Below are 23,029 nucleotides of genomic sequence, written 5' to 3' on the forward strand. Positions count from 1 at the left end.
GTTTGGTAGTTCCCTCTGCTGTAAACTCAGTAGGGGATGGTTTCGGCAGCAAGTGGCAGCTCTCTGGGTCACCCCGGGTTTGGAGATGCTGATCCACTCCGACTTAAATACATTAGTCACGGAGGGGTGCTGCTGTTGCCCCAAATTATCGTAAATTAATGTTTTAGCATGGGTCTCAATCACCAATCAAAGCAATGCTTGCCAAAGAATAAGCCAGGGGAATTATTATCTTACCTTTTCCTACTGGAATACCTACTTTGAAAAAGGTAAAAGCACAAACTTGTTCTGTAAAAGAGCTTCTCCTTAGTCTTTGTTCAGTCTTAAATACACCCGGTACAAATCCTTTATTGGTGTTAAAAGCTGCTTCTATAATACCTGGTGAGTGCCTGCTTTCCTTAGGAGGGAATAGCATCAGTGGGTCATGAGAGCTGGCAAATATGTATCCAGAGTACCTGAATGCAATTATGAGAAGGAACAGGCGGTGTCATCCCTCCTGGCCATCAAACAAGACTCCTTTTTTTCTTCTTCCTCCTTTTGTTTCTTTTTTCTTCTTTTTTTTCTGTGTGTGAGTATGTGCGTGTATGTATAAATATACCCCTGAGTAGCAGGCAGAATTCCTTCTCAGCAGACACTTTCTTTTTTCTTTCTTTTTTTTGTTTTCTAAACGTTTGGATTTCCAAAGAGGATTCTTATCAGACTTTACCGCAAAAAAAAGTTTAATTTGATGGAAATACAGATTTTTGCCACTTTGAAAGAAAGAAAGAAAGAGTGAATGAATGAATGAACTTGGGTCTGGCAACATTACGTGTATTTGCACTACAATGCATTGCTATCCTATTAGATTATTAGTTTTGTGCTTTAATTGCTTTATTTTTTTTAGATAGTTAGAGATATCATGAGAACGCTGCTGTGTCTTCTGTATTGTCAACTTGCAGATGCTTCATTGCAGGAATGCAGAATTAAAATGTTAATTCAGTTCTCACATAACTTGCATGAATTTAAAACTAGCCTGTAAATCACTTCTACGTGCTTTAAGAAGCATGGGACTCTAACTTATGAAATACAAATTCACAGGTTTCCGCTGTCATCCAATTCAAAATATTTTTAAATAGTTATAAAAATGCTTTGAAACAATGTTTTATATTATTGCTGTGAAACAATGTTTTATATTATAAATAGCTGTTCTAAAACTGTGTTTTTAACTTGCCACACAAGGAATTATGTAAGTGCATCCTACAAATTCTTGTTCATTTAACTACCAAACATTAGGTAACTTAGAGTTCAATCCAGTGCCTAGTGTGTCTGGTGATTTACAGGAACGTTCATAATCGTTTATTAAAATTGTGACTCGAGCAGAAGAGAATTTGTTTGCAGCAGGGGAAAAGCCATAAAACACAGGAATAAACAGCCGATTAAATTTAAAGCTATCTTCTAGCGTGGAATAATATGAAGAAAAAAAAAGAGCTCTTAGGTATCCAGCTGAGAGGCGAGTTCAGCCTGCTGCAGCGGGCGCAGCTCATAGCGGGGAGGAGGTTTGCAGAGCCCTGGACACACACACACACGCACGTCACTTTTCAGAGGTGGCAATGCTGTAGTGCACGGCGAGGAGGGGACTTGGTAAGTCACCAGCCGGCACTGCCAGCAGCTCGCTCACAATCAACAGCCTGGCATTTTAAGTCCCAGTACGGGGGTTTTTTTTCCCCCCTCCAGAACACCGGTATTTGCTAGGAAAGCCTCTCGCTCCACACGGCCGAACAAAACGAGGTTTCTAGGCGCTTCCCCTGGGTATTTCTTTAACAAGTCGCAGCCCAAGCGTGTCCATTAGCTCTGCTTAAGCGGCGAGAGCAGGAGGGGACCCCGCCGCCCCTCAGAGCACGCGGCCAAGTGTGCGGCAGGTCGCGGTGGGCACGCCGTCGCCCGCCCGCCGCGGTGCATTGCCGGCAAGCAACGCGCCGGCTGGAAATCTCCCGTTTTGCCCGGCCAGGCCAGCGAAGAGTTTTCTAGAAATATCTGTAAATGAATAGCTGCCATCAATCATTGTCATTCCTTTATTTCATGTCTCCTGATGAGGTTGACTAGTGTCATTGTTTGTTACTGTCCAAACCACATCTTCATTCTTGTAATGTCAAGCAGATATGACAAGCACACATTTTCCAGATGAGTAAGATACAAAGTCACCTTTTAATTTACAGTTGTTTGGGTTTTTTTGTTTGTTGGTTTTGTTTTTTTTTTAAATAAGCAAACGTGTTGTAAAATTTACTGGATGTTCAGTTGCCTTTGGTACTAAAACAAAGTCACTCATTAATGAAAAGAAATAAATCTGGAGTAAGAAATTCTTACAATAAAATGGCTACCTAAAGCCTTTTATAACAAGAATTCTTTTATGGAGCTTGTCCCCCGCTATTAACTTCACTGCTCTCAGAGCAAAATCTGCCAAAATTATTGCTGGAGCAAAAGAAATGCAGAGGGCAGGGAAATACATTTAAAAAAAAAAAGAATGAGAGATTTGACTGTTTTGTTTCTTTCTTTTTAAGTAACAGTTAGATAAAGAGAAATACAGCCCTCAGAGGACCAAATGGTGGGACAGTCCTTTGGTTTTCATTATTGTTGTTGTTGTTGTTGAAATCTTTGTGTTCCCGACACTGGCAGATTTTTAAGACTCTGATTTCAAACACTTGTAGGGGGAGTGCGTGTGACAGGGGGCTAGTTAATGGAGTCAGTGTAAAATGCAAACTGGATAAAAATGAACAGAATAAACCTGGCAGTATTAAAAAAAGACCGTAATGTAGGTGACCAAGTGTAATATAAAAGGCCAGAGTCTGCAGTTTTCCAGAAGAAAGGTTCGTGGAGTCTGTGCTGCCAATTTACCTCCGCTGGCAGCCTCCCTTCCGAGACCACCATCGAACACCTTTCAGCTGCAGTTGTGTGCAGCTTGTCTAAATATGTAAGATAACTTCTGTGGGCCTGCAGCAGCATTTTGGCTGGGGCCCCGAACAAAGAAGCACCAGCGAGCTTGGCACGGCACCTTGGGAAGGGATTGTAAATTACTGGAGCATCATATAACTTTCTTTCTTTGGTTTCTCCTTTCTTTTTAGCTAGAATAACAGAGCAGGGTCAAAAAAGCAACCGTATTTGACTGAAACAATTAATTTAAAGTACTTGCACATTAGCTGTACAGTTTGGGTGTGAAATTAGCCATTCTCATTTTGTACTTTGTTTAAAATCTCATTCAAACTGTACAAGCCATTTTGAAAGAGGATGGATTATATATAAAACTCAATATGCAGATGTTGGCATTATTTTAAATCACACAGATCAGCTGTCTGGAGCGGTGGACCAATATATTTAGCTCTATCCTATTCTTTTTGTATTGCCTAGGAAGTTTCATGCTTTTGGTATACTTTGACTCCCAAATTTCATTTTTAAAAGCGAGTCCATTGGAAAATCAAAACGCAAAAATAAATTGCAAGTTCCATGGCATGTTTATTTTCTAACAGTTAATTAAGGGAAGGTGAGTTTAGTGTAGGATTGTCCTTTTAAACCTGCTCCTAGTTATTCTTAAGAATTTTAAGCATCTAGCCCAGAGCAGATATTCCATTTAAGAGAAATACATATGTGTATTACCATTGTCCAAAGACATCTCCAGTTCAAACTACGCCAGCTTTATCCCCTGCGTGGGTGATGTGCACCCACCCAGCCCCACAGCTCTGCCGATGCAAAATGATGTGATCACGCCAGAACTGTGGTGCTGGGCGGCTGCACGGAGAGCTGCGGCTGGTCATCTTCCTTCCCATGGCAGAAAACCACATTTTAAACCACTGACCGAGCAGAAGTCGTGCAGCTCATACTTTTTTCGTCACTCGAGATCATGCAGTAGATGAGGTGCTTAGGGACATGGTTTAGTGGGCATGGTGGTGTTGGGTTGACGGTTGGACTCGATGATCTTAGAGGTCTTTTCCAACCTTAATGATTCTATGATTCTATGTCCAATGGTTGTTGTTCTGAGATGGTGAGATTTGGGACAAATGGGCTTTTGAGCAGGCACCCAACGGGATGCTCAGTAAGGTGTTGCTTCACAGTGATTAATGAAAGTAAAATTGCCCCTGTTTATGGACAGTCGTGATGGCCGTTTAAGTGCCGTGTCAGTTCTCAGCGCTTGGCGGGGAACTGTCTGTGCCGTTGCCTTGGGCAAGGAGACCTTAAAAAGCCCAGGACGGACCCTCAGCTCCATCGTAACCAGCAGAGCTTCGGCTGGTTCACACCAACCAAAGGTCTGCTGTGTGTCCACCTTGTTCAGAGAACATAAAGTAGGAAAAAGCTTATTAGTTTGGAGTAAAAAATATTCATTTCAAACATGCTTTCTAGCACATCTGCTCAAAAAAGTTCACCAGCTAAAGGGCTAGAGGACTCTTCAAATTTCCAGCTGATTTACTCAGCGCTCAGAGCCTCGTTGGCTGAGCAGGAGGATTGACAGTGTATCAGGGCTCCTAATTGAAAAGTAATAAAATCTCTGAGCGAAGCTGGCAAATTAAGGCCTCCAGCCAATTTGTCAGCTTGCAGTCAACTCAGAGGAGCGGGGCAGAGCAGCAAGCCATTAAAAATAGTCCGATAATATCTGTTAAAACATCTTGTGGGCACTAGGGATGGAATCAAAACCAGTGTAGACAAACTCTTTGGGAATGAACTCAATCAAATTGATCTTGGCCCAGAGGAACAGAGACTATGGGGCAGAAAGCTGTCAAAACAGACAGGAGCCGGCCCGTGCCGTGAGCGCCAGGGCTGGGTGGGCTTCGCATCCCACGCCCAAGGGTGCTGGAGAGGTGCCGTGGAGGTGACGCGCTCGTGGAGGTGATGCACTTGTCGGGGAGGTTGTCCCTGTCCCCCGAGCCAGCCCTCGCGCTGCCACGTCGCTCGGCACCGGCGGTGGCTTCTTCTGTCCCCCGAGGTGGGGGGGAGGCAGCAGGACCCACACACGGAGCGAAACAGGGGAGTGGACCCTCAAAAATTAACCAGCTGTAGGAAAAAAATCAGTTATAATGAGGAAAATTGCCAGCTACTGCTGAACCAAGTATTGCTAGCACCTAATTGAAATGTTACATGTTTTAATTTGTCTGATTTCTTTCCTGTGGGTGATGTTATTTATATGGTATGTGTATAGCTAACGACAGACTATACAGAAAATGTAAAGAGTGCTTCCAATGATCAGTAATATCTGAGAGCACAGACATGAATGAGGTATTTAGGAAGACATGCCATCCTTCACAGCTTAATATTAAACAGTAAAACATATATAAAGGAACACTATCTCATTATCATTTAAAGCTCCTTTATTTTTTTTTTTTAATTAAGGATTTTTGTTTCTTCTGGTAAAGAGGGATTTTGTTTTAAAACAAATACAGTTACCATATATTACTATTGCGGAAAACTGCATTTTTTGTGTCCTTTCAGCCACATTGTTTCAAGGCCACCCAGTTCCCCTAGGAGGCTATAAACAGGGGAAGGATTTAAATCCTATTCTCTTTGTCGAGGATTTGGCAAGAACCCATATAGTAGGAAGCTGAGCATGGACAAAACCGAGTGAAAGGTGTCCTTTAATTCCCCGGACGCTGGTAGAACAAAGCCTGCTCCCAGCAGGGTCCCGGCTGGCCGCACCCAGGCCGGCTTGGTGGCTTCATTTCAACTGCTGAATTCGGTGTATTTTTAGTTAACCATGTTGAGATTAATTAATTAGCCCCTAGGAGTTAGTGCCTGTAAACGTCACCCAAAGCAGAGAAGTGTGAATACGTTGAGGCTGTTAATTCACCCAAAAATGGCAGCTCATAATCCAGGCAGGGGAAATTCAGCCCCTCCGTCAGGATGACTGGCAGCTCTGGTGCACTATGGGGTTACTGCCTCAGTGACAACAAACTATATATCAATTTAACTTCTTAGCGATGCTTAAAAGAGCATCTTTTCATTTCGGTGAGGTAGCATTTAAAGTTGCCATTAGGAAAAAAATTGCCGTGGGGAGACAAACATTGGCATTTGGATAAAGAACAACGTAACTGGTCTGATACCTAGAAAACCTAGTAAATGTAGATAAAAATGCTACAGCTGTAACTTCATTAGAATGGCAGAATCTATTATAATTAACCGCGACTATCTAAATAGGAGCTAATTTACTTACGTGAGCCAAAATTCTGTTAACTCAGTGTATTGTAAGATACAGAGAAAGTTCTTGGGTCTGTGTTCTGGTTTTAAGTACAGAATAAATGCACTATAATGAGCAGTTGACAAGATGTTAATTCTAAAATCTTTTGCCTAAATGCAATAAGATAGTCCATAACTGATGCAAGTTGACAATGGGAGGTGAAAAGTGTACTGTATAGCCTGCACAGAGAAAAGTTCATGGCAATGTAGGGAGGAGGAGATACTTAGCTTTCATGCTTCATACTGTATATTTTTTTTCTGTTGTATTTGTCAACTAAAATGTCTTATATCTCTCTAAATGGTGTCTTTCTCTATATGTATAAATGAACAGATGCAGATAGAGCTCAAAAGCATGGCATGGATGAATTTATCTCTTCCAATCCCTGTAACTTTGACCACGCTTCACTCTTTGAGATGGTTCAGCGCCTCACTTTGGACCACAGACTTAATGATTCCTATTCTTGTCTGGCAAGTATATTCTTTGGTCTCTAGTGATATAAACATCAAGCAGCAAAGTCAAAGCTAGTGCGAGTGGGGGCTAATCCCCCTGTTGCTGGAAGATTGACTTCTGTTTACACCAGGTTTGAATTTGGCCCAGAGGTATTTTCTTTTGAGAGGCTACCTGCAGTGAACTGACTGCTGTTCTTCTCCAGTTGCACTGTCTTTACCATTTCTGTTTGCAATGCTTAAAATGTTTCTTCCTGCAAAGACAAACGCCAGTGTGGGGATGTGAAGTAGAGAGCAGTGTTTTGCAGCCTCCCGCACTGCCTTCCAGAGTCTTCTGGATGAAAGAACAGGGGAAAGATGACGGTCTGGTACCACCTCCCATGTCAAAGGAGTCCCACCAGGAATAACTGTGGCCTAGCTTTGTGTCTCTTTACGAGCAGGGATCCCAAGCAGGTAACAGATGGGACCAGGTGGATAACTGCAGTGATGCTGCAGTCTGTCCACGCTTATGTAGTCGCATGCCCATCCTGATTATTCTCACGAGCACGGGTTGCAGCTCTCAGCCCACTGCTGTGTAACATGGTCTATAGGATAGCGGCGCTGAGATACTCCAGGACAGCTTGTAGCCTTTGGCTGGGTGCAGTGCTTGGGAACTCTTAGGTATTGTGAGGATTTAAATGAAAAATAACCTTTAACAGTACCACTTGAACAATTAATTTTTAGCGGTTTCAGTGGGGAGGATGAAGAGGCTCTTAGGTTTTGAGAAAACAACAGGATGAAGCCTTTCTAGAGGGGCCTCAAATGCCGATCCTGTCCTGAACTTGGCATGGGACAGATCCTGACCTGCCGCCCTCCTCGTGTTGCACAGAAACCTCCACACTGGGGTCTATGCCTTCAGCAGAAGGACCACCCTGTGCCGATAGCCTTCACACGGCTGTGCAGTCCCTGGAGCTGGGGCTCTTGAGTGGCTTGCTGTTAAAAGCAGCAACCTGGGAACACAACTGAGCAGTTGGCGGTAAGGCTGTCAGTCTCAAATCCTGTCCTCCACATCCCCCTCCACCGTGGTGCTCCTTTCACCGGCTCTGCTCCTTGCACCACACACAAGGGCTGATCTCCTCAGAAAGGCTGAGATCCAGTAAATGCCATTAGTGGTAGTGAGTTGTCACCTTCCTGATGAGAGGCAGGGCTAGGAGGAACAGTTGTGGACATCCCCTGAGGTAAGGATGGGGTGGGGGAAGGCTGCAGCTTGCACTTTACCTGCAGATACCCAAATGGTACATGTAGGCTTGGTGGGAGCATTGTCAGACCTGCAGCAGGTTTCTCACTGGTTCCATCGAGGTCTTTGCTCCGGCAGGCAGTGAATTTGGCATGCAGCTTCTGCTCCCCACGCATGGCTGACCCTAGGAAGACCATCCCCATCCATGCATGTCTTGACAGGTTGGCTTGCAGCTGGTTTGTCTCTGTGCAGTCTCGGGCCTGGTGAGAGAGCTGTGGCCGTTGAATTAAGTTCATGGAGAGGTGCAAGGCCATCACTGAAAATGATTAACAATGTTTCTCTTCAAGAAACCCACCAGCCACAGTTCTGCTTGTTACCGAGATGTTTAGGCCCTTGCTAGAAGCTACCGGAGTGGTGGAGCTCCCCTCAGCACCAAGACTTGTGCCTCTTCAGAGCGGAGCATCACCAATTAACCATCTTCTTTCAAATCACCCATTGCAGAGTGTTATAAAGAAGAGAATAATGGGCTGTGTTCACCTATGCTGGGATTTCACATGCTTCTTTACTTATTTTACTATGGTTTTGTCCTGATTATGGTGTAAAAAAAGAGACTGACCTCAAAATTTGAGTTCAACTGCAAAGAGCTCCCATTGCTCTTGCTATGTCTTTGGGATGTTGGTGATACCACTGCGCTGGCTTGCCTGGAGGAGCTGTGAGCCTGTGGTAAGCCTGCTCTGTCCACTCTGTGTGCCGCTGGGCAATTGTTATTCTCCCTACAGGACATTTCCATGCAAGGTCCCGCAGAGTTTTGCCTCGTCACACCTCTTCTTGTTTTCAAACATGGACATGGAGGTGCCAGGGAAGACTTACCCGGACACAGTGGCTTACCCTGACACAGAGGATAACTCAGCATTGCCTCCTTTCCGTGGAACCAGGTTAAACAACGTTATTGTGAGCCCACCCGCTGGCTGAGCCAGGCATCCCTATGAAAACAAACAGGCTGGCTGACTAATCTCAGCTATGGCAGAAGTGATGTTTGCTGGCAGAGAGCACTGTGCTGGGGAAGGGGAAGAGCGTTGTCTGCATCGCTTGCTGAGGGCTCCTGCCCATCATCCACAAACTGGTAGCACAGTTGCATTCACAGCTCTTCCTGGACTTTTGGGAAGAATGTGCAGCTCTTCCAGCTTAGCATGGACTCCACACAACGCGTGGGTCTTCATTCCTTTCTGCTTGGACATGTGCGTTATTTCTGAGACTGCCCTCAACTCTTCCCAAGACTTCCCAACCTACTGCCGGCATCCGGCTCATGCAGCTGGGTCCCTGCTGGAGCTGTATTTCCCATGATGTGTCAGCATTCGTGGGATTCACATAATACAGCACAGCATGTGCCCAGCTTAGCTGAGATGATGTGAAGGAGTCAGATTAAAAGGTCCGTGAAGCAGGCTACCAAAATGAAATTGGTTTGTTTTACCTATGGTAGATGAGAAAATTCAGCTACTGAAAAGTGAAAATTTTCCCTCAAAACCCCTGGTTTTTGCAAAAGCTGCATTTACCATTAAAAAAATTGCCAGTGGTTCACCAACCCTGACCAAGCCTTGCTTTACCCAGCTTCAAAGCTCCCGTTGCACTCCCCACTGGTGCCTGGGACACGTGTCCCTTCCTCGATGCAGTTCAGCGTGTTGAACACAGTCAGTTGAGCTCCCTGCGCTCTACGGCCTCCCTCCAATGTCCCCTCTAGGTTTCCTCATGCCATTGAAGACCATCTGGGAGACCAAACTGAGCTACACCTAGCTGCGCTGGGGTGAGACACCCGGTGTGTCACCACTATCAGCTGCGTTTGCCAGACTGGCTGCTTGTCAGCAGGTTGCGCCAGGCAAATCTTAATCAAGAGCCAGGATCTGCCTGAAGATGTGGGGGATTTGTCTGAATACCGCCTTTGATCAAACCTTAGATTTTTTCTGGGGCTGTGAGGAGCAGCATTTACTGCTCCTTTGGAGCCCCGTTGAGCAGCAGGATTTTTATTTCATACCTCTGCTGTGCAAAAGGAGACCACCTGGTCCTCCTGGGCTCTGGATCTCTCCATCCGTAGTCTGCTTGCCTGTGTTCTCATGAGATGCGTGGTAAGAAGCTCATCACTGAACCTCTGAGCTTCTGCTCAGGCTTCCCCTCAGTGAGCCATGGCAGCGATCTTGAGTGGTTGCCCCCAACCCTTCTGTCCGCCTGAGGACCAGCACTTCTCAGACCCCGGTGCAAGGGAGCAATGTGGGGTGCGCTGGATCGCTAGGTCCAGCCTCCTGCTTCTTTCACCCCAAACTCTGGGCTTGATACCTAGCTCCAGAGAAATTAGTGCCAGCCTTCCTGTTGGTGTCAGTAGGGCCAAGATTTCACCCCATAGGGAGGACTGAGTCCTTTGTATGTGTTAGGTGAATATAACAATTTCAACTGCATTTCTACCCCAGTAACCAAATGCACACGTCTTTCTATCGCAGAGCAGTTACGGCATTTCTGTGTTTTTACCATGCCTGATCGCCGAAGACTTGTGTGAAGAGAGGCAAGGTGAAGAGACGGTCCAAGGATGTAACAAACAGGCAACGTAAAGAAATCCAGAATCAAGCATAATACCACCAACCAAAAAGCAAACAAAAATACCATTAAAAGCAGTGGAGGCAAATATACCCCTCCCAAAAAATAGCCTTCCAGAGTGCCGTCCCATCTGCATTGTTCCGTGGCTTCATTTTGAAATGTGCACTTCTAGTGATCCCAGCACTGTAGCTACTCCCTATATCTATCATTTTCCCCTCATTATTTTAATTCTTCTCTCAATCTGTTTTGGAGTTGGCCCAATAAGGATGAGCAAATCCTTCTCTATGTCTTTGAGCTCTTAATTGATATTTCTTCAACTCTTTTCAAAGCAGCTATTTTGGCATCTAGAAAAGATTTGGTGTCATCTGAGTGGTAGAAAATATATTTTAATCTTTCACAGCAGTGTTGTTTCTAAGATGTAGCATTTGGGGTAACAGATGGGGTGGCAAAGAAGTTGCCTATAGGGGCAGTGCTCTGCCTCAACTACTCTCCCGCCCGCTGCAGGAACTTTTCAATTAAACGATGAAAGATTTTGCAGCTTGATGCATTCCAGAGCTGCGTCTTAGCAATTGTTTAGCACCCAAATTTCCATGTAAATATTGACGGTTTTGCAGCATTTTGAAAAGCAATCTACAAGAATATTCTTGTTCTCGCTAGCGCCTTACTCGAAGGCAGAGGCGCGCTCCGCTTCGGCTGTCCCAAGACATTCACCGGAGCCATCCCCTCGCGGGGAAGGGCGTCCTCCTCGAGAGCATGGACATTGCACCACAAGCCATGTGTCACCAGGCCCTCAGGACTGACAGACAGAAATAGTCTGAGGTTTCTGGATGTGTAAAGAAATCCTGCTCGTGAGCAGAGCTTCCCTTTGCTTCGATGCCGAGGAGGTGGGCGACGGCAGAGCACGTCGCCAGCAGTACGCAATAAGGACGGTGGGAAACGTCCCTTTCTGATACTGTGGAGCTGCCTTCCTCCGTCTGCAGGACGTTCCTACCTGCCAGATGCAAGAGAAGTCATTATTCAGTGTAATCCTCCGTGCTCTCCCCCAGATCAGTCTTCTTGCTCCTGGCCGAACGTACGATCCCATCCCCGAAATGAGATTACTGTTTCACGCTGTTTAAATAACCAAACCTTTGTCATATCTTAAAGGTGTCTTTTTTTTTCTTTTTTTTCTTTTTTTTCTTTTTTTTCTTTTTTTTCTTTTTTTTCTTTTTTTTCTTTTTTTTCTTTTTTTTCTTTTTTTGCTAGGCACTGACATGAACTGGCCTAACTTTTCAGCATTTTAAATGACATTTCCCTTTAATGGTAGCAAATCTGTTTTTATTAACAGTTGCACTGAGTATATGCTGTGTTTGGGTGATGATATACAGACTGTATTGTTTAAGAGTGACCTCTCTCCTTTTTCCTTAACGTAGCCTTAGGTTTGTATTTCTTTTATTAGAACAGTTGACCACTACACCTCCAAATCTGATAGCCTTTGTATTTAATAACTTATATTTAAAATCAAGTCTCTTTATTTCTAAACAGGGCTGGTTTAGTCCTGGCCAGGTCTTTGTGCTAGATGAGTATTGTGCACGTAATGGAGTGAGAGGCTGTCACAGACATCTCTGCTACCTCAGAGATTTGCTAGAGCGCGCAGAAAACGGAGCTATGATTGACCCCACCTTACTTCACTACAGCTTTGCCTTTTGTGCATCACATGTTCATGGCAACAGGTAAGTGAGATTACTTTCACGCTGTTTAAATAACCAAACCTTTGTCATATCTTAAAGGTGTCTTTTTTTTTCTTTTTTTCTTTTTTTTCTTTTTTTGCTAGGCACTGACATGAACTGGCCTAACTTTTCAGCATTTTAAATGACATTTCCCTTTAATGGTAGCAAATCTGTTTTTATTAACAGTTGCACTGAGTATATGCTGTGTTTGGGTGATGATATACAGACTGTATTGTTTAAGAGTGACCTCTCTCCTTTTTCCTTAACGTAGCCTTAGGTTTGTATTTCTTTTATTAGAACAGTTGACCACTACACCTCCAAATCTGATAGCCTTTGTATTTAATAACTTATATTTAAAATCAAGTCTCTTTATTTCTAAACAGGGCTGGTTTAGTCCTGGCCAGGTCTTTGTGCTAGATGAGTATTGTGCACGTAATGGAGTGAGAGGCTGTCACAGACATCTCTGCTACCTCAGAGATTTGCTAGAGCGCGCAGAAAACGGAGCTATGATTGACCCCACCTTACTTCACTACAGCTTTGCCTTTTGTGCATCACATGTTCATGGCAACAGGTAAGGAATTCTTCTCGGCTAGCAGCTCCCTGCCAGCAAGGGATGACTTTGTCAAATATAGGTTTCCTTGGATAATGCACAACAGTCCCCAATTTGTTTTCACAGTGGATGTTTGGCAGCAGCGCTTCTAGTGGCATAGTCGATTTGTTTGTTTGTTTCGTTGCTTGTTTAATGTAAGCAATAAAAATGCACGTAGAGGATCCAGAAATGAGGGGTTTTAACTTTCTTACCCAGGCACCTGCTAGATGTAGTTCTGGACAAGATGGAGTTGAAGTACATGTGACTGTCATGGGTTGAATAAGTAGAAGTAAATGATACACTGTGCTGATTTAATTGCTGTGTGAGAGGATCTGACAAGTTGCAGCAGTATCAAACTTCAGTGTTTAGGAGGGCTTTAAGCCCTCGGGCACACATTTAAAGTCCATGTGACGTCAGCTCGGAAATTGCTTAGACATAACTGAAAATTTCATCTTGCTCTGTTGCAAAGCAATTTCAATTTCAGAAGTAGCCCATTCCTTTCTCTCAAATGTGGCAAATCTTTGGTGGGAGGAACTGGAGCTGTGCTTTTTCCTTTTGTATTTATTTTATTGACAGCTGTAGCATCTATTGCAGCTTCTTTTCCTGCTTTTTTTCTGTTAAGTTCATTATATACTTTGAGATATTGCTCTCTAACCCGCATATGCTGCTGAAGAAAGGAATGTTATAAAATAATTACGTGTTTTCATAAATCCTCTGGTAAATACCATCCCAAATTATGACACACATTGCCCAGGTTTCACGTTGCAAGGCTGCCGCTTGCTTTTGCAGTTACTTTCATATATCTTGTCATGGAAACCGAGTTTTTGCTTCCTTAGTTTCTTTTTTAGTTCTGACTTTCTTTTGCTCGTTCGTTCCTTCTTTGCCAATTGTTATTTGATTTCAGTTGTTTGCTTTCAGTTTAGTTTCCTTTTGTTTTATTTTGAGTTTTTTCATGCTTTCTTCTTGTTTCTTTCACTTTTGCTGCTGGCCTTGCCCCCCGCGTTTCAATCACTCCCCAAAGCCAACACATGGCAGAATTACTTGGTGGGTCACAGCCAAGTGCAAACAGCGAGGGGGGCAAAGTGTCTCATGCCTCTGCCGCTGAAGCGGAAACAAAAAAGGATTCCAAAAAGGAGTCCAAAAAAAGGAAAGATTCCAAATCCCAGCCGAATCCAGAGCCGAAAAGGTAAGCGAAAGCGTGCAGTGCACAGAAGTGTGTTGTAGAGGGCACCGGGCTCCTCGGTCACTGAGCACACTGGGCAGTTTGGGTCCCTGCGGCACGGGGAGACCCGCCGTGGCACCGGCATTTGGGTCGTACACTCTCCTGGGAGTTGGATGGCATTTGGGCACCCAAGTCCCGTAGCTGGTCAGGGCATTGAGGTTTTTAGGCGTGTGTTTAGGAGATGGCTGACACAGCATGTAGGGGTTGAGACTGGGCAGGGGAAACTGGCTGCCCCCGTCGCCCCTCTTCCATAGGCAGGGCTTATCCCAGCAGGAGGCTGTTTTGGGGACAGGACCTGGCTCAAAGCCTGCTTGGCCCATAATGGAGAGGAGGTTGGATGCAAGTCACGGCTACCCTGTGTACATCTTCACAGAGTCCAGCATAGCCAGAGCCAGAGCCTCCTCTTCATCGGGGTCGGTGGCAAGAGGTATCTGACAGTACTGGCCACGGTGACACCCCGTCATTCCCTCCCCGTGGGGCTGGAGAGTTGTGGGCTCAGGAAAATATCTTGCTTTAAAACCTGTGCAGTGTGTAGACCCCAGTCCCGTGCCTGTACAGCTGCCCAGGGCTGCGTGTGGCTGCTGCACCTTGCCGGGAGATGGCTGGGCGCTGCCAAACGGGCAACTCGGCCATGGGCAGGCTATTCGAGTAATTCATTTAAAATATTCCAAGAAAGGAACGAGATGTTTTGCTATGACTTAGCTGTCTTTAGCTGATGGTTGACTTCACATCAGAAGGCTGAAGGTTCATATTCCTTCTTGGTCGCTGCCGTCTCTGTTGCCTGGGGATTACGGGAGCTGCAAGGCTGTGGCATTGCACTTTCTCACCCCGGGCAGGCTCTGCGTAATGTCCAGGGGCCAGAGGAGTTTGGTACGGAGACTGCGGGGTGCGGTTTCTGGCCTCTGCTGTCGGGAGGTCACAAAAAGGGACTGCAGGGGATCTGAGAGAAAACCCGACTCCGTATCTTTTGTGTCTACTGTCAGAAATCTGAGTATCTGAGCGGAAGAGTCACGATTTCTTTTCAGAAAGCTGCTTAGGCCACATGCATCATGCATTTGCGAGCTGGCTGGCAGAGAGCGACGGAAAGCCAATATTTACCCATGCAGTCCTTACTGGCAGTTGCGACGTGTGTAAAGCCGGGTTCGCTTTAGCTACGTCCCTTCCTCCCACCTGCTGCGACCATACGTTGCTTGTTGCCTTAGGGCTGGCCGTGCTCTCCCTGGGAAACTTATAGCTCGTGGCAGAGCTGAAAACTTTCCGTGTAAAATTTGTAGAGGTGGGAGGATGCCTGCCCCGGTACCCAGCACAGCATCCGACGGAGCATCTTCGAGCAGCCTTGCGACATGCATTGCGTTGTTACTGGTATGCACGGTGGTCTGGGAAAGATTCAAGTTATGAGACATTTTTCTGTTTAACAAGGGCTTCTTTTTCTGTTGAATCTGAGAAAGCGTCAATTTTCTTTTAAAAGGAAGTTCCTTCACTTTTAGACAGTAAAAAAACCCCAAACGGGTGGTTTAGCTTTCTCCGGAATGAGGTTGGCTGTCAGTCAGAATATGCCACCCGGTAATGAAGGTCGAACAGGGAGATAATTTCATGTGGCTATCAATCTCCTGTATTAGCAGCAGACAGTGATGGAGCTGAGGTGGGCTGTCTGTTTGTATCGTGTTTGTGTAAGGTCAGGCAGCGAGACAACAGTCGCTCGCAGTCAGCGGGGAAGTGCGGGCAGGCTGCGGTGTGGATGCTGAGGACAGCCTGAAGGTCAAGGCTGACAGGATGACAGGCGTCAGCGCAGGGACGATGCCTCCGCGCCTGTCCGGCTCCCGCCTCGGCGGCACGGCCACCACACTGCAGCCGGGACGGGAGCAGGACGGCTGCTGGTGGAAACGTACCTCCAGCTCGGAGGTGAGCCTGCGGCCACAGCAGGTGAAATGGTCAAAATGTGATTTTGGGGATATTTTGGAGCCCTGTTGCTTTATATGTCAGGGTTTGGTTCTCCCCCCTCCTTTGGGCTCCTGTAGCTTATTCAGACCCCTGAAAGCCTGACATAATCTCTCCAAAAGAAGGCTGTAAATCACTGCTATTTGCATGACAGTCCCCTTAATTTTTCTGTTAATTTCATCCTTTTCCAAGTAAAAATGGAGTTAAATGTAAACCGCTTGTCCTAAGTTTCACCTCCTGCAGATACCTGACTATGTAACATGCAGGCTGTCAGGAAGGCGGGGACCGGCCAAAGATTGCTGATGGTTTTCTGCTACCCAGGTACTGGCTCTTCACTAAGACTGAGGAACTCGAGGCTTTTTCACTGTTGTGGTCACTAGCGAGTTGATAACAGGGTTTTGTCCACCAGGTATCACTGGGTGCCTTATGTAAAGTCCTGCCATTATGAAAGCTGTTGTGATTTCTGATGTATTTTCCTACGTGACAGGTAAGAAATGAATAGCGTTATTCAGGCATCCGACAACACACGCTCTGTGTTTATTGATGTCTGTTTTGGTTTGGTACCACCAGCATAGTATAGAGGCTGTCGCTTTCATTTATCGACAGCCCTCCAAAAAATAGTGAAGGCAAGAAGTAGGAATGGTTTTAAGAAGACATCATGATTTGGGGTAAAATTATGAAAGGTTTTACATGATTGCCCAGGTCTTTCCCTGCCTTCTGTTTCCATGTTTGTCACTGTCCTCACGTTGGAAGGCTATGACAGTACTTCTGGCGTCGTTTGACACGCAGAGAAGCGATGTGTTAGAGGAGCCTCGCTGCTTCCCTGTCTGTGCACGGGAGAGGCGTTGCGGAGCAGAAAGTTGAGCTCAGCTTTCCCAGGCCCAGCGTTAACACCTAAACCTTGAGCAGGGATTCCTGCCCCTTTCAAAGGAGTGGCTTTCAGGAGTGACCTTGCTTTTGCATGTGCCTTTTTTGGATTTAGACATATAACAACTTTAAAACCAAAAAAGACTCTTTCTATGCTTGCTAATTCCAAACTTTAAAAAATAAGACTAAAATATTGAATGTGCTCATGCTAAGTATTAGCAGACATTGAGCTTATCAAAATCAGGATGCTGGACTGAATCCCCTCCAGTCTAATAACAACTGAACAGCATCATTCTCTGTGAGTTGTTAGATGACTATTTACCCAAGGTCCAAGCAGTTACAAGTCTCTCAAATAATTTGCTATATCAGTGACTTGCTTTTTCCTCTATAAGCTGCATTTTACAGCATCAGACTTGTTTTCAAGAAGTAGCTCTTTCGTTACCTAACATTAGCATTAGCTTTCATTAGTTTTTTACAACTGCAAGCCAGCAGAAATTATGTTATTGTCATAGGCCTCAAGGAATTGAAAAGCCTGCGTAACATATTTGTCATTTTTTCCATTGTATTCTAATACATATCTGGCTGTTTCACACAAAGGCAAGATTTCCATGCAGCTAGTTAAAAAAACAAAACAGGACATTTTTGGTCCCTTAAAAGTAGTAGTAAATATATGAACACTTTATCACAGTATCTTCATATGCTTCCCGTAGTACTTTGTGTTTAGTTTCCCCATCTCATTCAGATGCATAGCCCTGGCTGCGGTAAGGCAGGTTAAAATCTGGCATGGCGTAATGCCATAACCTTTCGTTAGGTGCCGGCACCGTGTCCCAACCAGCCCCGTGATAAGTCTGCAGTGACACGGCGTGCGTTATGGCTGTCTGTCGGATAGGATCCGGCGTCTGTGCCGAAGGGAGGTGGTTTGCCAGCCACCAGCAGATAACCAGCTCCGTGCGGCCGGCTGACGTGATTCATTACAATGGGTGTAGGATGGCAGTGCTCAGAAACCATCCGGTTCAGCCACGGTACGTCAGGGGAGTAGATCGCACATGAGAAGCGATGAGCCGTGACTTGGCTCGGCGCTGCGGTGTGGAGGAGAGCCCAAGCAAAACGAAGGCAGGAGTTGGGAGGATGAAATGGCTCCCATGCTCTGCAGCATCTTGAGGGGGCGGCTGGGGCAGCGCCCAGGAGAGCGGGCGGAGGGCTGGGCTGAACAAAGGGCTTTCAACCGGCGTTTCGCGCACGGTGTGAATTCCCGGAAGAAAGGGGAGTCGGGGAAAATCGATGTTTGCTGAATAAGCTTTTTTCAAGGGGTCTAAACAGGTGGGCTCTTTCAGGTCAGATTTGCTGGGGAGATGTAGGAGGCAGCAGGCAGGCAGCTGTGGTCCTGCCCATGTCCCCTGAGCCAGTCCCCGTGCAACCGGTGGGACTTCGCGCAGGCAAGTCTTCCTGCGAGGGATCCTTTGAAAGCCTATCCTGACACATGCCGTCCAAGGCACTAATCATCGATGTTTACTGTATAGCTCATATGTGCTGCACCTGGCAACCAGCAAGGGAGCTGAAGGCAGCACGTGTTTTATATTTGAGTTGTTACTTAAAAAATCAAATTATTTGCATCAGTTTTTGACATTGTTTTTTTTTCCTTGGCTCTGTATGCCAGGGCTCACAGTGCGTGCAAAGATCTGTTTGCTACGTGTAAGCAATATTTTCCACAGTAAAAAAAGTGTAGACAAGTTAAACATAAAAGGTGTAAAAGATGATATGTCTTTTCATTTATAAGCCGCCATGGTATTTCATACAGGCTTATGTCAAAGAGATTAACCCACTGAAGCTATACTGTATATTTATAATTGCATACAAATGCATGCTATTGCTTCATATATTAGTCTTTGTTAAAAAATCATTTTGATATATTTGTTTTAGCAGCATAACTAGCCCTGGGGGCACTGGGTATAATTAGAAAAGGGCATGGGGGGAGGCGGGGCTTGTAGAATAAAGCAGTGGCCTTAGGATCACAGGTCCTAATTATAATTTATAATTAACCCCAGAATTTGCACAAACCATCTAAGCTAAACAAGGACTATCATTTTTGCTGTTTAAATTGCAACCCTTTCTTTTAATTGCACCACCTGCTTTGTTGATGTTGTTGTTTTCGTGACTTAAAACTTAAAAACAAGGGGGGATTAGGAAAGCGGCATTTAAAACTTTTCATGTGAAATATTTACAGTGGGAATTTACTAGTTCAGAGCCAACATAGTGAATCTGCAGCAGAAGGAGTGATCTGAAACTTGTTTACTTCTAATTAAATTTTTCCTTATTTATTTTTCTTGCCTTTTTTGCCCTTCTGCTTCCCTCTCTGCCCACAACTTCTGCCATACACCTCAAGTGTCCGTGAGCAGGAGCTATAGAGAATGGGATGAAATTGTGTCTCCGCACAGATGGAGACGTTTATGTTGTTTGTTGACCTGAATTCATAGACCCAAACCCATTTTGTCCCTCCTGCCTCTGTATATGCCATGTACACACAGAACTTTTTTTCACCCTTTTGCTCTCCTCTCATTCCCCACCACTGCTTCAGTGTAATAACGATGTGGTTGTGGATTGCATGTGAGAACATCCATTTCCTCCAGCTGCATTTTAGCTAGCCTTGCTGCAGAAATGCTGCTCGCTGGAGGAGTCGGTGCTTCTGTCCATGAGTTCAAATAGCAAGTATCAAAGTTGAGCGGAGACCTTTGCTGAAAACAGAATTGCCAATAAGCATCAGAATGAGCTGGTGTGACTTGAGCTTCTCCTGGGGATTTTTTTTAGCCCCATCAGCCATGTACTGGAATTGTCTAGAGCACAGAAGTGAATCTTAAATTATAACGATGCTAAGCTATATACCCTTTGTGTTCTTGCAAAAGGGAAAATAAATATGTTCCCTCAAAAAGATTACATTTTCAAAGTATATGTGAGTAGAATGTTTAATTAGGTTTCAAAATTATCGAGCTAATAAATTAAGTGCAAGGCTTTGGGTAGTGTTTTTCCAGTTCTATGTATATCCTGCATTTGTCACTAATTAATGAGTTCCTAATGCTTCAGCTTCTGGGAAGATGAGCAACAAAGATTAACATAACTAGTAAATCTGAAGATGTGCAGCTGGGTTATAGTATTTGAAATTTGACAAAAACATTGGAAGTATTATTATTTGTGACATGGCTCAAGATGGGGGATTGTGAGGAAAGCAAAGATGACAGAACTGGTGCTAACCACTGTGACAACAACTTGAAAAGCACCCGACATGACATCTTTCCTATCATGCTGCCGAAAATGTCAACTTTGTGAAGGACAGTGAGAAAATGGTTTGCCGAAAATTTGAAAGGTAGATTCAAGAGATGCTCATCATGTCAGATGCAATATAGTCTACAGCTGGGTGAGAAAGGGAGTCCTTGCCGTGGTGATGGCTCTCGGTTGGCAGGCCCTTCCAGACATCCGTGCTGCTCCAAAAATGGCTACAGCTGACCTGTAGATTGTCTCAAGTTTGCAGTGCATGATATGTGAGAGCGGCGTGCGTTTACACCACGCGGCAGGCCCTGCGTGGAGGGAGCTGTGGCCGGAGCCACCAGGTTTGGTGTCCTCCTGGCTCACAAAGACACCGAGAAAGGCAAAGACCAGGGGGTGAGCACAGGTTAAGCCTACGTGGTCTACGTGCACCTCGGTGGTTGGGTTAGCATCCCTTGGGGAGTCGTGACTTGGGCGAGAGCCACGTTGGCCAGAGGTTCACTCTCCAAAGCCTACCCTTCATCCTCGTGTGGGTCAGTGTTTTCAAAGCGATGCTTCCAGAGCCGCCACCACCCAGCCGGGACACGACTGATGCTGTCACGTCAGCCCGTTTTGGGTGTCCAACGCGAGTCGTTACATGGCGATATGTAACGATATGTTAACGATAACCAGTTCCGGCAAAAACGAAGCCCTTTGAATACAGTGAGAAACTGCGATTCATGTGAAAGGGCTGCGACCCAACTCGAGCTGTCAGATCCTGCCATTAAAGCTCGCTCGTTGAGGTTATTGACCCAGCAAAGGGTAACATAACTTTCAGACCATTTCCAGTCCATCAGCAAATCACAGCCAGGGCAGGCAGCTTTTCCTACCTCGTTTGTCAGCGCTGATACAATTAACCTAGTGACACTCTGTGAGCTGTTACGGGTACAGGGGGGGGAACCGAATGCCAAAAGTCAAATGGCTTCAACCCTGCCCCTTAATGTACGGCATTTATTGTGGTCTGCCTTGAATTAGCTGCTCTTCTGCTTGGGAGCAAATCAGGCGCTGAGAGGTGCACAGCATCACAAAAGGCATGAACATCTCTGTCTGAATATTAAATATTTTATGGAACTTTGGAATAAAAATATATTAAGCATGTTCAGACATTAATTTTTGCTAGATATCTAATTTGGTTTTTTTGTGGCTTTCTAATTTCTTCAAAATAACTAGTCCTAATTAGGTACTAATGAGACCAGATCCATACTTCCAAAACTGTTTATGAAATGTGTTCCCCAGCTGAGACATTTTATCCAAGTTTCAGCCTAAATCTTTTTTCCTTTTTTTTTCCTTAATACACAACTGAATTTGGCAAATAATCAAGTGAAGATTTCTGATTAAATGCTGTTTAAATTTAAATACATCCCCTGGTATTCGAGTCTTTTTCTGTGTCCATGTTGCAAGTTTTATTAAATGTATATTTAGCTTTAAAATTTTGCAGTGAGTATCATGTAAGTTGTGCTAGTTCCTCTACCAAAATGTTTTAATGGTTTATTCACCTGTGTTGGAATATCAAAGTTCGTATTTATGATATTAAGAGCTTACTAAATGCAGGATCAAGGAGAAGTGATTGTACAGATTTTATAGCTTTTAATTTTTTATAGCTTTTTTTTTTTTTAAGTTTAGGGCCTTTGATTCTTTAAGAGGAAAATAAAGCCAACCAATTAACCCCTGACAGGAGGTTCATTAGAAGCTTTGTAATCCCTTGCCAAGTCTTTTGTATAGCCAAACCAGTCTAGTACTGCGGATTTATGCAGCTTAAGCTGAACACTGGAGGAGGCCTTTAAGTAAGAACATTTGTTCAATTTTAAGACGTCTTACATTGCCTAAAGAGCGCCTCTGCCAGCAGAGTGGCCCAGGAGTACACAAATCCATAGACTTTGCTCGCCGGCAGTGGGAAGCGGTGCCGTTGATTGTCTGCCTGGCCGATTCCTTTGGTGGATGGATTAGACTCGCTCTCTCCTCTCGCCTGGGATTCTGCTGCGCGGCGTATTTTGCTGTGTGGGTGTGGGGGAGAAGGAGGGGATCGCTGCTTTCGGCTCTCGGATGGGTTGGCATCGGCAGAGGTACGGGGTGGAAGAGCACAGGGACCACCGCATCATCCAGCCCCGGGAGAGCTTCAGCAGGGTTCGCCTACACACTGTGCTCTGTGAAAGATGAGAAATACCCCAAGGCAGCAGGACCTGGGTGTCTCACAATGCTCTCCTGTGCACTCCTGAAATACAAAAGTGTAGTACATAGTCTGAGAAAATCTTTGATAAATTGTATCAATATGTGTTAATTTTTATAAATTAAAATTAAATGACTGAAAAGACATTGCATTTTCAAATACAAAATGCATGTCGCTCTCTAGGCACATTTTGGCAGAATATATTGAAGGTGGTTAGCTTCAAGAAATCACTATAATGGGGTGATTCAGCGGTTATGAAGGAGTGCAGAATTTTATATTCTGCTTGAATATATGCCTGTTGTTGATGTTCTTTTATACTGTGAATTGTGTTAAATTAGCAGCCAAATTTTCTTGCAGAAATTGAGTCCCTATTTTGCCAGCAATGGGCCCAATCCTGCAGTGAGAGCTGGCATTGCGCTCCCTGTCACATACCTGTATTTAAAAGGGGATTCTGCTTTTTCCAACTTCTCTATCACAGGAAAAATGAGGGCGGGGGCGGGGGGGGATCTACATCTAGATGACCACTCTGAGTGAGGATATTTCTTTATTTATTTTTGATACCTCGGCAGTCGTGCTGCCGTGACCACCCGTGTCTCGGCGTGGCATATCCCAGGTCTCATAGTTGGTGACGTCCCCTTCCGAAGGGGCAGCATACTACATACTATGGGGATGAGTTGCCAGGGTGGCGAGGCGGAGTCTGAGTCATTGGTGGCATTTCTCCTCCAGGCCTGACGGGATAGGAACTGTGACCGTAGACGAGAAAGAGCGTTTCGAAGGTGGCATATCCTCTGTCCCAGGTCTCATA

General features: G+C 45.0%; 1 protein-coding gene across 1 annotated transcript in view; it reads left to right on the top strand.

The window, feature by feature from the left end:
- Window positions 1–23,029, top strand: part of CADPS (calcium dependent secretion activator) — a 238,364-nt gene that overhangs the window by 140,828 nt on the left and 74,507 nt on the right. The window contains exons 13-14 of the mRNA XM_019473420.1: window positions 6,521–6,657; window positions 11,960–12,147. Coding sequence (XP_019328965.1) covers window positions 6,521–6,657; window positions 11,960–12,147 — 325 coding nt within the window. The remainder of the gene's footprint in view (window positions 1–6,520; window positions 6,658–11,959; window positions 12,148–23,029) is intronic.

This window comes from Aptenodytes forsteri, unplaced genomic scaffold (assembly GCF_000699145.1).
Source record: "Aptenodytes forsteri isolate BGI_AS27 unplaced genomic scaffold, ASM69914v1 Scaffold53, whole genome shotgun sequence".
Taxonomy (NCBI): domain Eukaryota; kingdom Metazoa; phylum Chordata; class Aves; order Sphenisciformes; family Spheniscidae; genus Aptenodytes; species Aptenodytes forsteri.